At 42.8% G+C, this 14,327-nt stretch overlaps 1 protein-coding gene across 2 annotated transcripts in view; it reads left to right on the forward strand.

Moving 5' to 3' along the window:
• Nucleotides 1-520: 520 nt before the first annotated feature.
• Nucleotides 521-14,327, forward strand: part of IGF1R (insulin like growth factor 1 receptor) — a 325,080-nt gene continuing 311,273 nt past the window's right edge. Inside the window, exon 1 of one of the 2 annotated variants that reach the window (XM_003788643.2) lies at nt 521-653. In XM_003788643.2, coding sequence (XP_003788691.1) covers nt 560-653 — 94 coding nt within the window. In that variant the 5' untranslated portion in view covers nt 521-559. The remainder of the gene's footprint in view (nt 654-14,327) is intronic. The other variant, XM_012804437.2, reaches the window with a different exon arrangement.

Below are 14,327 nucleotides of genomic sequence, written 5' to 3' on the forward strand. Positions count from 1 at the left end.
GGCGCTGAGGGAGGAGGCGGCGGCGAGCGGAGCCCGAAGGAGGAGGGGGAGACGCTCATTCATTTTTACTCCGCATTTCTGTTCCTGGTCGGCCTCGCATGCGACCGGGACTTCGGGGCAATCCTGCGAACTGCGTCGCGCCCTCCCGCCGCCGAGGCTCGGGCGTCTGGCAGCCTTTCTAACTGTCAGGGGTCGGGTTTGTTTTTCCTCACCGAGACGAATTTGGGCTTTGCCCCCTTTCTTTGCTGTTTTCCCCCCTTCCTGCCTCTCGGGGTTTGAAAATGGAGGCCGACGACGCCGACAGCCCGCCCCGGCGCGCCTCGGGTTACCGACTCTGCCGAGCCCTGGGCCGCGGCTGCCGGCGCTGAGGGGCCGCCCCGCGCCGCCGCCCGCCCCGTCCGCGCAGCCCGGCGGGCCCCGGGCCGGCACCGCCTTCGGAGTATTGTTTCCTTCGTCCTTGTTTTTGGAGGGGGAGCGAAGACTGAGTTTGAGACTTTTTTCCTTTCCTTTCCTTTTTTTTTTTTTTTTAAAAAGGGGAATTTCGTCCCAAATAAAAGGAATGAAGTCTGGCTCCGGAGGAGGGTCCCCGACCTCGCTGTGGGGGCTCCTGTTTCTCTCCGCCGCGCTCTCGCTCTGGCCAACGAGTGGAGAAAGTGAGTATGTGCTTCCCCGCCCGCGGCCACTGCGGGAACTTTTCCTCCGAGGGGCTGCGCCCTGTTTGCGAAACCCGAGTTGCCACCGTCGCAGCTGTCCGGCCCCCGGGCTCAGGAGCGGCGGGGCGGGGCGCGGGGTGGCTCTGCTGGAAGGCTGGAGCGGACCCGGCCCGAGTTCGTTTGAAGCCCCTTAGACCCTGGCTCAGCGCATCCCAGTGCGGGAAGGGCCTCCGGGGCTTTCTCTTCCGTCGTCCCGTACCCCTGTCCCGTGGCCTGGTGGGTGTGCAGCGCGGCCCCGGGACCCAGCCCGGCGCGAGGACTCCACGGGGAAGTTGATGTCGGGGGTGGTCTCGCCACCCTCACCTCCCCCGGCGCGCGGGCTGCTCCGCTCCACACCCACCGCCGACCCCCACGCGGCACGATGACAGCAGTGACACCACCCTTGGCCGCGCCGCGCCCTCGCAGCCGGGGCCGACCCGGTGGTGGGGAGCCGGGAGCCGCTGGGCCCGCGGGGTGCGAATTTCTCTCGAAGGGGAAGTGAAGTCCCCAGCGGAGAGGCCCCGCAGCCCTAGGACACGTTTCCAAACATCTCGCGGGGCCCAACATTCTTTGCCCCTCGCGCTCCTTGGGTTCCTGGCCTTTCTCGTCACTTTGGTCCTCTGCCCGGAGGATTATCTGCCCCCGGCGTCCGGGGGCTGCTGTGTGCGCTTGGGAGTCGGGGGAGCGTCCCCGGGGCTGCTTCCCGGGAAGCGCGAGGCCGAGGGCCTTCATCGGCCAGACTACTGGGCACACAACTTGGCCCCCAGTTCCGAGGGTTCTCGGACCATCTCCTGGTTTCACCCCCGCCCGTGGACGCCTGTCCTCCTGGAGGGGATGGAGGGTGTCATGTAGAGTCCGAGTGTGCCGTAGTGGGTGTGTGGTCGGAGCTAACATGCGTTTCCATACACGTGCTTGCAACGCGGAGTGTAGCTGCAGCCACACGGCCGCGCGGGGACATCTAGACGCCTGGCCCTGGCGAGAGGTGTCGTGCGCTGTCGTTTAAGGAGCGCCAGGATCTGCAGCGCTGGGGAGGGAAGGTGTTTTGTTTTGAGAGCCAGGAGCCTGGCCTTAGTTTTGTTGCGGCCAGAGTTGTGTTGCTCTCCAGACCTGCCGCCCCGCGCTTCCTTTGTACTTGGGAGAATAAGCAGTGTCGCCCCACACCCGCTATCGTTTGCAATCTAATAGCTTTTGTTTTGGTGGTGTCTGGTAGGGGTGGGTAGAGAAGAACGAGGATTTGGAGAGTGAGAACGCCCTACGATGTGTGAAGGCAGAGGAGGAGGTTTTATTCTTCTCAAAAAAAAATTAAAGGGTTGCTTGCTGATACATTCGAGATGGTAGGGTAATTTGAACACGATTAAAAGTTTAAATGTAGCCCCAGAACTGGGGCTGGGAACGGTGAGGGCGTGTTGGTGAGTAATGGTTGCTGGGGGTATGCAGGTGGTGCCAGTTAACTCTGAAAATCACGACAGAGCTTTCAAGAGTGAGGGGGAGAAACAGGCAGCGGGGGCTGTTTGGCCCCATCACAGAGGCAGTTCAGAAAGGTTGTTTCTATAAACAAACCCTAAAACGTCTTGTAAGAAATTAGTCGGCGGTGGACTACAACAGATCTTACAGAATTAGCGTGTTTCCTGCGTAGAGTCAGACGGAGACTGGGGCCGGACCTTCCACAAATCTGGGCTCTCCTGCTCTTTGTTTTCCAAACTTTGAGCACACTTGATTGGGTGAAAGGCTTCCGGCTCCCTTCTACTAAGGCGTTTTAGATGGTGTTTGGGGGGGACAAAGGAGGCTTTCTAGTCTTTAAAACCTAAATGTATTTAAGAAGAAACCAGAGAAATAATCTGTTTTATTTCTACATGGCATGTAGTTGAACTATATTGTATCTTTAGTTTTATTTTTTAATGGTAGTGAGTTCTGAAATTCAAAATAGCAATGATGGCCTTGCTTCCCCCAAGCAGGAGTCGGGCATTTTAAAATAAGATATCTTGTTGTTTTGAGAGTGTTCTTCATGAAGAATATTCGTTGTAAAAGGCAGCTCATTCTTGAGAACACAGACAGTGCAGGAGAAGAGGTATTTTAATGTATGTTTTTAATCTCTGGTGCAAAGCTTTCACCCAGGATCTCCTTAAAATGGTTAGTTACTTAAAACGTAATGGATGGCCAGAAGGCACCCCAAGTCCTGATTGTGGTTGGCTGAAGTCTTGACTCCTCCGTCTTTGCCCCTCCCTCCGTCCCTGACTTTTTGAGGATTAAATGCTATGTATGTGAACATGGGTACTACACTGAAGGTATAGGACCCCTCAGCTTTGATAGGAATAAGCTACTCAGAGATGGACATTTTTCCCACCGCTATTTGATGTAGTAGTATTGGATTGTTGGTCTACCTGCAGGTATTTTTCTGGGACATGTAGGGATTAGTGATTCTTCTTTGAGTATGATGGCAGTAAGGAGAGTGTTCTATCTTTCACTTAGGAAATTTAGAAGTTTTGGAAGCAGTCTCATGGACGTGTTTGCTTGGTATCGCACTGTAATGTGAACAGATCATTTAAAGAAGGGAGGTTTGGAAGTTGTAAGTGATAGCCAAATAATTTGGTGGCTGTTTTCTTTCTTTATTTTTTAGTCAACATGCATTTTAAACTTACTGTAGCTATCTGTCCCCTTAAAATAATTTAACCATCTTTCTGCCTCAGGTACCACAACACCCTATTGTTAGAGAAATGTAGGTATGTGAAATGTTGGTTTTTGAAGAAGTTAGTGTTTTATTATCAGAAGGAAAACTCAGAATAAGAACTTTTGAAAGAACCTAAATAGCAAATTATAGTTTAGACTGTCTAGAGGGTCATAGCAAGTAAATAGTATTTTGTGGAGAAGTGGGGTGTCAGGACTTGAAGTTTAAAAGGTCATGTCATCCCTGATTTGTCAAGAGGATTAGAAAAGTCCAAATCTGAGATTTAAGTTAAGAGTGGATAGATGAACCTTAAAAACATGACAGAAAATGAAAGAAGTTAGTCACATATTGTATGATTCTATTCATATGACATGTCCAGAATAAGCAAGTCCCTGGAGACAGAGGTAGATTCGTGGGGGAGAATGGAATAGGGAGTGGCTGCAGGGTTTCTTTTGGGGGTGAAGAAAATGTCTTAAAATTAGTTCATGTTGATGGTGCAGAACTCTGAATATACTAAAAACCATTAAACTACGTTTTAAATTGATTACTTTTACAGTATGTGAATTATACTTTAATAAACCCTTTTTAAAATACTAAGGTTGAAAATAAATCATTGTGCTACCTTAGACATAAACTTTATATTAACATTATTAAGTAAGTTTGTTCTGCAGGTTGGTGTCTCTTTTCCTCCCATTTGTGAGTTTTTTCCTATGAATTACAGCAATGCAAGAGACTGATAATTGAGGCTATAGCAATAAGAACTCAGTACTGTAGGAGAAATGGACAAGCAGGGCAAAAGGAATCTTGGTTATATAGCTCCAGTTAAGGATTACAGAGTTCAATTAAAACACACAAGTACTAATGAAAGTCAGGTTTTTGACAATAAAATCTTATACTGAATGTGAAATGATGTTAAGTTTTTGGAGGTAGTGTTTAGGAGCTTAGTTTGGTGACCGTTTGTAGTTCCAGTTTTATTACGCATATTCTCTAACTAAGAAATAATGTGTGATTTTAAGATGGTAAAGAATTTCCACTCTTTTTTGATATGCCATATTCACTACAAGTGATCATGAAGACTGAGGATGAGCTGTTTATTTTAGCCTAGCCTTGTTTTTTCTTTGTTGCTTATTTTATTTCTTAAATCACTCCAGGGTCTGAGCAGAGGAAATCTTTGTACGAGATACTAGTTGTTTCAAGCATTCAGTGATTTTTGTGAAAAATTAAAATTTCTTAGAGAACAAAAGATTTTAAAATAGGGCAAAGGCTTTTTTGTTTTTAAACTCTGTGGCTTTATCCACATTTACTGTAGTCTTTCAATAGGAGAAGACCTGGAAAATTATTGTTTACATTTGGCTTTGGTCTTTGTCTAAGGCTTAGTTTATTAATAAAACTGTTTCCTGCCCTTCTTACTATTGCAAGATCAGGGCAGTAATGAAAATCAACTGTATCATTTTCACTTGTTACCTTAGAGTTTTGCCAAGGGAAGCTCTCCAGGGATGGTGGTTTCCTTTTTAATGTGGTTTCATATGCTTTGTAAGAATGCACTTTAAGAAGTGACTGAATGCAGCCAGCATGTATTGGGCACCTACTGTATGAGCACAGAAGCCTCTGCTAGACAATGTATGAGCATAAAAAAAAAGAGGGGGAGGAACTTTTGTCCTTGGGGTATTTTATAAATTTTTACGTGAAATGAAATCACTTGAAGATCCAGACTTTTTTTTTCCAGACTCAGTGTGGAATGCATAGTTCTCAAGTAGACAGTGGGCAGCATTTTAAAGGCTCTTTAAAATTATTTCTGTAGATTTAAGACATAAAGTAAAACAGTCTTGCTTATCTTTGGACAGCTTTGCTGTGCCACCGTTGCCTCACTAATACTTCCCCATGTATTGGCGTATCATTGTACAGGTGGTGGTTACCCATCTTGGCCAGCAGCTCTGCCTTCTATACAAGAGTAGTTGTGATAATTATGATTAAAAATGTGCAGTATTGTAGTTGCCTTTTTCTCAAAGTAGGGAGTCACAAGTGTGTACCTGAATGTTGGATAGCATGTTTTTATATAAGAACATGGGGCTTATTTCAGAAGTTTCCTGGATTGACATACTGTTTAGTTAGCTTTCTGGAAATCATTAGGAAAATTCATATTTTGGGGTCATTTTATAATTTAAAACTAACTTGATCTTTTAAGCATGATGGAGTAGGAAAATTGAGGAGACAAATCTTAAAAGTGTGTGTAGTTTTTTTTTGGTAAAGTGTGTAAGACATAGTTCTCTCTGGGTTGTCAAGTGGTTGATTTTTCTTCAGTTTGTTGTCAAAACTCATCTGAAAAATCAACCTTAGTCATAGAAGAGGTATTTGTGTCCGTGGGCAAACTTACTTTGAATTGCTTTTCTTAGCCAACTTATGACAGGTGTTAGATCTGAGTCTAAGAGATGAACTCTTTTTCAATTGTACTGACTATACATGCTAGGGTTATAGTTTGATTTCTCTTTCTGAGATGTTCTAAAGGAAAATTTTGAACATTTTAAAGACAACACAGTGCATAATGAATGGTGTACTCTGATCCTTCCTGGAAAATGGTATTTATCATCAGATTAATAAGAGGCAGCTTTTCAGTTATTTGTAAAGATGTGATTTGGCTTAAACTAGGCTGGGGGGAGCAGCAGGCTTAGCATTTGTGGACATTAAGACCTGTTGACATTTGGGGAGCATAACTGATTTCCAATATTTGGAAAGATTAAAACTTTGAAATATGTGCCCACTCCCTCATCCCTGTACTCTCAAGGATCTGTAAAAAAAAAAAAAATTGGTATGTTTTTATGGAGGTACATATATTTAGTATATAAAATGGCTAGCAGATAAGGATCCTTAAAGAGTTGGGCTGCTATCTCAATAGATGTATATTCTCTCAGTGTGATGATTTTGTTAAATTGCTTGGATTTTTGACTCAGAATATTAACAGTACCTTTGATTTTGAGACTTCTGGTTCAAAGACTAAGTCATTTTCCATTTTTAAATGGTCAGTTTTACTCATGTTTTAAGGTCCCAGATACCGTTTTTGAAGACTTCCCTCCTTTTAACACTTATGCCAGTTTCATTTATGTCTTATTTAAGTTGATTAATTTCTTTCTTTCTTTCTTTTTTTTTTTTTTTGAGACGGAGCCTCAAGCTATCCCCCTGGGTAGAGTGCCATGGCATCACAGCTCATAGCAACCTCCAACTCCTGGGCTCAAGCGAGTCTCCTGCCTCAGCCTCCCAAGTAGCTGGGACTACAGGCACCCGTCACAATGCCCAGCCATTTTTTGGTTGCAGCCATCATTGTTGTTTGGCGGGCCCGGGCTGGGGATTCGAACCCACCACCTTAGGTGTATGTGGCTGGCGCCTTAGCCGCTTGAGCCACAGGCGCCGAACCTAAGTTGATTAATTTCAAAATCTTAAGGAAAGGTTGCAGTTTCTTCACTTGAATTGAGAAATATTTTTCCCCTCCCTTCTCTCTTCCTCAGTGAACACATGTTGAGTGTATACTGGGCTCAGTTCTTTCAGTTTAGAAATTCCTTCTGATACTATGAAATATCTTACCCTAAGTTTTTAGAGGTATGAATCAGACCTTAGAAATTACTAATGTGTCTATTTTAAAAGCTAAAGAAACAAACTACTGAGTAAGTTATAAGTTTTTATTTTTTCCTGCCCCAGACTACAAGCATTTTTTAACTTACAGGTTACTATCCAGATTTTAGTTGAATACAAAAGAAAGTAGTTTCTTTTTTGGTGGAGGGATGAACACCCATGATTGCAATGGCTTTTACAGTCCATTGCTGTTATTTATGACTGGGAAAAGCAAGTAGGATGCAGGGATTACCTTTCTTTTAATGTTGGTAATGGCTTAGTCCATAAGTTGTTGGGACATGTGTCCATGGAGTTCACTGACAGTGTCCCACCTGTGATGGCTGGTTCTCCTGGAGCCTGGACTCTCTTCTTTGCAGTAGCTTTATGGCTAGCTAGCTACCTGGGGAAAACGAGCACACGTATGAGTGGTGCTATCATGAACTATAGAGATAGCTATGCCTACTTTAAATTGCTTGCCTTGTAATGGTCTGGAAATCATCATTTTAAAAGTGTTTATCTTTTAAAGACTTTGAAAAGTAGTGTATTACTAGTCCAGAAAGTTCTGGGGGAAGGGGTAGAGCTTGGAGCCATCATCTCACGCCTCACTCTTAGCCCCCTTCATAATACAGCCCTCTACTTCAATAAGAATTACATAGTAAGAATGCCATTTGTTCAGAATTGTGTGTCTCCACCCATCCATTCAAATTCTTCAAGTCTGAAATACATTGTTGATACTATTTTGTATACTTTCTTTTGACCATTTGTGGCACTAGTTTTCTTTAAACTGGCTTTGGAATTTTTTGTCAGTTTAAAAAGCACACTGCTTTTAAAATTATTCCTGACAAGGGAGAAGAAATATATTTTGACAGTCCTGATGCATAAATATTTTACAGAGCAGAACTTTAAAACTTTTCTGATACATTTTGAATGCTTAGATTTAGCTGTCCTTTTCTACGTGTATAAAATATAGTCAGTGGTTTGTCTCTAAAATAACTGATTATTGAGATTACATATTTGACAAAGCAAATGAGACATACCAATTTGTGCCAGGCAAATTTTTTAGTTTTAGTTAGTAGAACATTAAGGAACAAGTCAGATGATACTCAGGGAGAGATGAGTTTATATGTAACAGTTTTTCGGTTTTCCCCAAGTTGGAAGTATCTTTCTTTCTTTCTTTTTTTTTTTTTAGACAGTCTCACTATGTTACTCTCTGTGCCTTGGCATCACAGCTCACAAACTCTTGGGCTTAAGCAATTCTTTTGCTTCAGCCTCCCAAGTAGCTAGGACTACAGGCACCTGCCACAACACCCGGCTATTTTTGTTGTTGTTGTTGTCATTGTTGTTTAGCAGGGCTGGGCTGGGTTTGAACCTGCCAGCCCTGGTGTATGTGTCCAGCGCCATACCCACTGAGCTACAAGCACTGAGCCAAGTTGAAAGTATCTTAATGACCTTTGATAACTTCCTGGGAAAATTAGGCAGCATGGAGAAAGTCTCAGCAAAAGCCCATGACCCAATTCACTGCATCAGCTTGCAAAGAGTCTTTTAAGTCATTAGCTAGTAATTATAGTTAGATTATAAAATCCTCCTCACTTGTGCCCATATTTATCCATGTGTTAGTGTATTCATTCTCTCTACCTAATTTCCCTGGGTCTCTTTGTAGTGGGATAATACACAAGCCCACAGACTCTGGACTTGAAAGAGAAGCACAGATTGCCACAAAAACAAATGAACACAGAGAGAGGCCTCAGGCAGAGGAAGATGTGCCGTTCACTTCCATTATTTCTGTTGTCTGATTTCTGTGAATAATGAGTTCATGGCATATGTTAGGTCACGACATGGTATAGTTTAATCATAAATTCTTTTGTTATAGGAACCCTTTTTGTTCAGGTGATATATTTGGGATTTTCTTTCTAACATGTACCTCAACAAGATTTTCAACAACAAAGACTGGCTTAGGATGGAATTTCTAGCTAAATTTCAGTTCTGTAGCTCACCCTTTTCTGGGGAGACTGGTTAATTGAAAGTTTCCTTTCAACCTCCCTGAGTCACTTGAAATTGCTCAGATTTGCTCCTGTTTCTGGCTCCACCCTGGTCTGGTCCAGACCTGCATGGACTCTTGAGTACATGCTCAGTTGGCCTCTGAACCACCTCAGACTCTTGTGCCATCCTTTTGGTTTGATGGACTTGCCAGCCCCAAATTCTCAGAATGTGACCCTTGTGGCCTGAGAATCAAGTCTAAGCCTCTTCATATTGGGCTGTAATAGGTCCTTAATAAGACTTTGCTGTAGGGATCTGGTGTCGATTCCTCGTACTCCCAGTACACCTGTGCCTCAGCCTGGTGGAAAGTAAGGCATGCTATTCCTGTTGCCAGGTTTTTGCTGTTGCTGTTCCCATGGCCCTGAGTGGTTTTCCTTTTCACTAGTCTGCTACTCACCCTTCTTTTTCCCCTTAGTGAACAGCAGAAAATGCCACTTACTTATAAGAGCACAGGAAGGTCACCTTAGCTCTAGTTTCTCCTTTGCTACCAGTTAGTTCTTTGGTGCCAGACAAGTTGTTTAACTTTTCTGAATCTCAACAGAAGTGTGGAGACTTAAAAATATTTTGGGGAAAATGCTTATTCTTTTCTCACTAAACAACAAAATAACATTTTCTAATATGTTTAGAAAACTAAAGTCAAAATTTTGAAGCTGGCTGGGATGGCTTATACTTTGGGTGGGAGGCTGAGGCAGGAGCATCATTTGAGGCCAGGAGTTTGAGACCAGCATGGGCAGCATAGAAAGACCCTGTATCCAAAAAAAAAAAAAAAAAAAAAAATCTTGATATGGTGGTGCTAGCCTACAGTCCCAGTTACTTGGCTGAGAAAGGAGGATCACTTGAGCACAGGAATTTGAAGTTACAGAGAGCTATGATTGGGTCACTGCACTCCACCCAAGGTACTAAGTAAGACCCTGTTTCTACAAAAACAACAAAACTCCCCACAACTTTTGGGCGGGAAATGTTTTTTCACCCACTTTTAAATCTCTAAGTTTCAGGTAGAAACTTTGTATCTGTAAAATAAAGATAAGACTATGTTTTTCTCTCTCTCTCTCTTTCTTTCTTTCTTTCTTTTTTTCTTTCTTTCTCCCTCCCTCCCTCCCTCCCACCCTCCCTTCCTTCCTTCCTTCCTTCCTTCCTTCTTTTTGGCTGGGGCCAGGTTTGAACCCACCACCTCTGGTATATGGGGCCAGTGCCCTACTCCTTTGAACCACAGGCGCCACCCAAGACTGTAACTTTCTAAAGACAGAATACTAAGTTAATTCCTGTCCCCGCAAATACCACCTTTCTGTGGTTTTGGTATTAATAGATTTGAGAGGCCATCCTTTAATTTCTAACTCAGATACCTTCTCCTTGTGATTTTTGTGACTTCTATAGATCTGACTTACCCATTAGCTTCTTTTGCGTTCACATCCCCTGCTGTGCTGGATAATAGTAATTTTGTCCTGTCTCTTGGCTGTTATTATTTTTTGAGGACGATATCACTCAAGTGGCTCGTTTGACTCACCTCCTCAACAGCAGAGATCTCAGGCTAATTATTTAATCTTTTGCTTCAGTTCCTCATCTGTGAAATTGTAATTTTAATAGAACCTGCTTCATACATTCGTAAAAATAAAATGACTTTGTAAACACGTCAAGTACATAGAACAGAACATGGTACATATGAAGCCCTCAGGCTGTCACTGCTCTTACAGATGTGATGTTCTTTGGATAGTGCCAGAAATACAGAACATACCTAATTTCTGACTACCCTTGTCGTTTAAGTATGGTACAGAGCCTGGCACATAAATGATTAATAAATGAACTATAATAAAACTTTAGTTTGCTAAGGAGCTTTAACACGATGGCATCCTGCTTATTAAACATAGTAATTATGTGATATTGCCTTTTCTCCGTAGTCAGTCCCCCCATAGTTCACTTTCCATCTCACAGATCTATTATGCTGTGCTTTCTCTTTTTATTAATTTTGGCTGGCACCTGAGAGATGTCCAGTTATGTGCACTTTGCCTATCTCGCCAGTGCGCAGATGCCACCTAGTGGCCAAAACGGAAATTCAGCCTGTTCAGTGACTGGAGAATGAAGATAGGGGATCCCTTCCCACTTTCTGACTGGGTTCCTAGGAACTGATAGCAAGAAAATGTAGATACTCCAGGCTTCTGTAAAGCCACTGGGCTACTGTTTTGGATTAAGGTTGCTCTACTATGTCAGCATGAATGGTTGTGAGAGAATTGGGGTTTTCCTAAACGATGTAAACAAGTGTCCTGTCACTCTTTGGCAGAGTTGTAATAAGTGTAGTTTTTCTTTTTTTTTTTTTTGTTTAAATTAGCGTTTTAGGATATTTTTATAGGACTTTCATAAATGAGAAGTTCTGTTAATAAAGTATTTCTTTTAAGTTTTGAGTGGTTTTTTTTGTTTGTTTGTTTTTGTTTTGGTAGTGTGTTTTTTGTTTTTGAGACAGTCTTGCTGTGTTGCCTGGACTAGAGTGCAGGGGGCCTGATCACAGCTGACTGTAGCCTCAAACTCCTGCCTTAGCTTCTGGAGTATCTGGGACTACAAGCCCACACCACCATGCCCAGCTGATTTATTTTTTTGTAGCGCTGAGGTCTTACTATTGCTCAAGCTGGCCTCGAACTTTTGGGCTTATGTGATCCTCCCACATCAATCTCCCCTAATGCTGGGATTACAGCCATGGTCTATTTTGCCCAGCCGTGAGATTAGACTTTTAAAAACACTGCTGATTGAAAAATACTGTAAGATTTGCCTTCCTTTGCACTGTTTAAATAGATAGTAACTCTTTAATTATCATTCTTATATGTGTTCCCTTTGGCCATTCTGTGTAGTTAAGATGCTCGCCAGCCACAAATACTAATAGAGAACAATAACAAATACTTTCATTACTGGTGTTCAGTCCCACAGTTGGCTGCATTTTGTTAGGTAATTTTCTGTGTTTGGTTTCATGTTTTATTGATATTTTCAAAGTTATTTTCTCATTTCCTTGGTGAGACTACACATATACAGTGTGGATGTAAAGTTCGTGTGCAATTTACAATGTTGACTTATTTTAAATTGTACACCCTGTATATAGGTGGTTGTTCAGTTTTATATGCCAAAAGCTTTGGACCCATTTAGACCTGTTTCCCTGTGATTGTCCTGTAATGTTTTTAATTTGGAAATCATGTGTTTGGCTGAAGGAAGCCAGCTTTCCTTTCAGACATCCTGAACAACTTCTCAGGCTGTTTCTGAAGTAGGCTGTACTTATTTCCATTTCTCTTCACCTTGGCAGGTGGACCACCTCTGCTGGGAATAGCAGTATTACCAGTTTGTCCTCTGGCAAACTTTTTTAAGAATCATGTACACTTTCATTCTCTAGTGGCCTTGATTCTGTGTTCCAGATGGTGGTTCTGACTTCACAGTTCTGTGGTACTCTCTCCACACCTTTTTTCTCCCACTGTTGAGAAGAGGGAAGGGTACCTCTGTGGTCTTCAAATTCCCTAGAACACAACCCAGTGCCTTGTACGTAGGGAAAAGCTCAAGAAATGGGAGATTTCCCCCTTCACCTTGAAGCAGTCTTTGTGCACAACAAATTTTTTTACTTCTAGTCCTTGTAACTCTGCCAGCCAAAATATTTTATACCAGTCTCTACTATGTGGAACTTTGAAAGCTGTAAAATTATCTTTAAAATCATTGTTTCATGGAGGGAAAAAAAGTTAGAACTCTTACAAGGGTCATTTGCGAGTCTGGCCTTGTGTCAAGATCGCCTCATCCCTGTGGATGGAGACTTTGCTCTATAAATTCCCTATAGGATAGATTTAATAAAGAATTCATTGGCACCCGTTCATGTTTCTTATGTTCTTTAAACCACTGTGGAGTTGGTGTCTGACTCAGGATGGACTTGCTGTGTGGTGACCTCCAGAATGGCCCAACTCAGGGCCAGTAGGAGCCTCAGGGAGTTGAGTTGGGTGGGCACCTCCACAGCTGTGACTTCTGAATGACAGTGTGGGTGTCGGTCATTTCTCAGTCCTTTCTACTCTTCAGATCCCAAGACACTGGGCAGAAAGAGATGAAGTTCATAAGGTTTGGCTGAAACCAGCAGAATCACTGAACAGAAGTTTGTTTCTGTTTTTTGTATTGTTTTCTTGGTGGGGCCAGTAAACTTTTGCCTTGAATCCTGGCATGGCCAGGTCTTTTTTTTTTTTTTTTTTTTTTTTTTATAGAGATGGGGTCTTGCTCAGTCACCGAGGCTGGATTGCAGTGGTGTGAACATAACTCACTGTAATTGTGGACTCCTGGGCTCAGGTGATCCTTCCAGCTTAGCCTCCCAAGTAGGTAGAGTACAGGTGTATGCCAGTGTGCCTAATTTTTTTTTTTTTTAATTTTTGTAAGGGAGGGGCCTCAGACTGGTCTTGAACTCCTGGTCTCAAGTGATTCTCTGGCCTTCTAACAAAGTGCTGGGATTACAGGGATAAGCCACTGTGCCAGGCTGGTACCCAAGACTTAGAGGTATCTCATCCCTTAAATGTCCCCCTACCCTGCTGTTTTGGTTACTGGACAGGGCTTTTAGACAGTGTCATGGTAGGGCTCTTGGAGAAGGCAGAGTTTACTCACTGCAGTCTCAGACTCCTAAGCTCAAATTACCTTCCTGCCTCAGCTTCGCAAGTAACTGGGACTACGGGTGTGTACCACCATGCTCAGCTGATTTTTCTTTTCTTTTTTTTTCCTTTTGTAGAGATATAATCTTGCTATGTTTCTTAGGCTCCTGCTCTAACCTCTTACAAAAGGAAGTTTACTGTTCCAGGATGGTGTTAAGAGGACTCTTAGACTTAACTAACACATAAAAAATTTTCACTGAAGTCTTGATGCTCCTCAGGAGACTTACAAGGTGGGATATTTCTTGTGGAATACAAGGTCTGACAATAAGGTTCACAAACTTGCCACGTGGTTTACGTTGGCAGCACTGTACAAACAACTCAGTTAGGTTTCATAATCTTGGTATTTCAGCATCCCAGAGCTGCGTTCCTGTTGATATGTGGTGTCTTGCTGAGTGTCGTTTGTTATTGTTGTGTGTTTTTGTGTGCCATACAATGACAGCTTTGATGGTCATTCCATAAAAAGAGTTCCAAAATTGCCTTAAAGGATGGCCTGGGCACTGGTATTGGTGCATAGCTTCCCAAGGGGAGTACCTCGAAGGTGATTGTAGTAATATTCAGGGATGAGGTTATATATTTTCCTAGGGTGAGTTCATGACCTTAATTGTCAGACCTTGTATGTAAACAATTATTTGAACTGGGTATGTTCATTTCAAGTGAAGCTTTTTTTTTTTTTTTTTTTTTTTT

Source organism: Otolemur garnettii, unplaced genomic scaffold (genome assembly GCF_000181295.1).
Source record: "Otolemur garnettii isolate 467f Iridium unplaced genomic scaffold, OtoGar3 scaffold00029, whole genome shotgun sequence".
Lineage (NCBI taxonomy): Eukaryota > Metazoa > Chordata > Mammalia > Primates > Galagidae > Otolemur > Otolemur garnettii.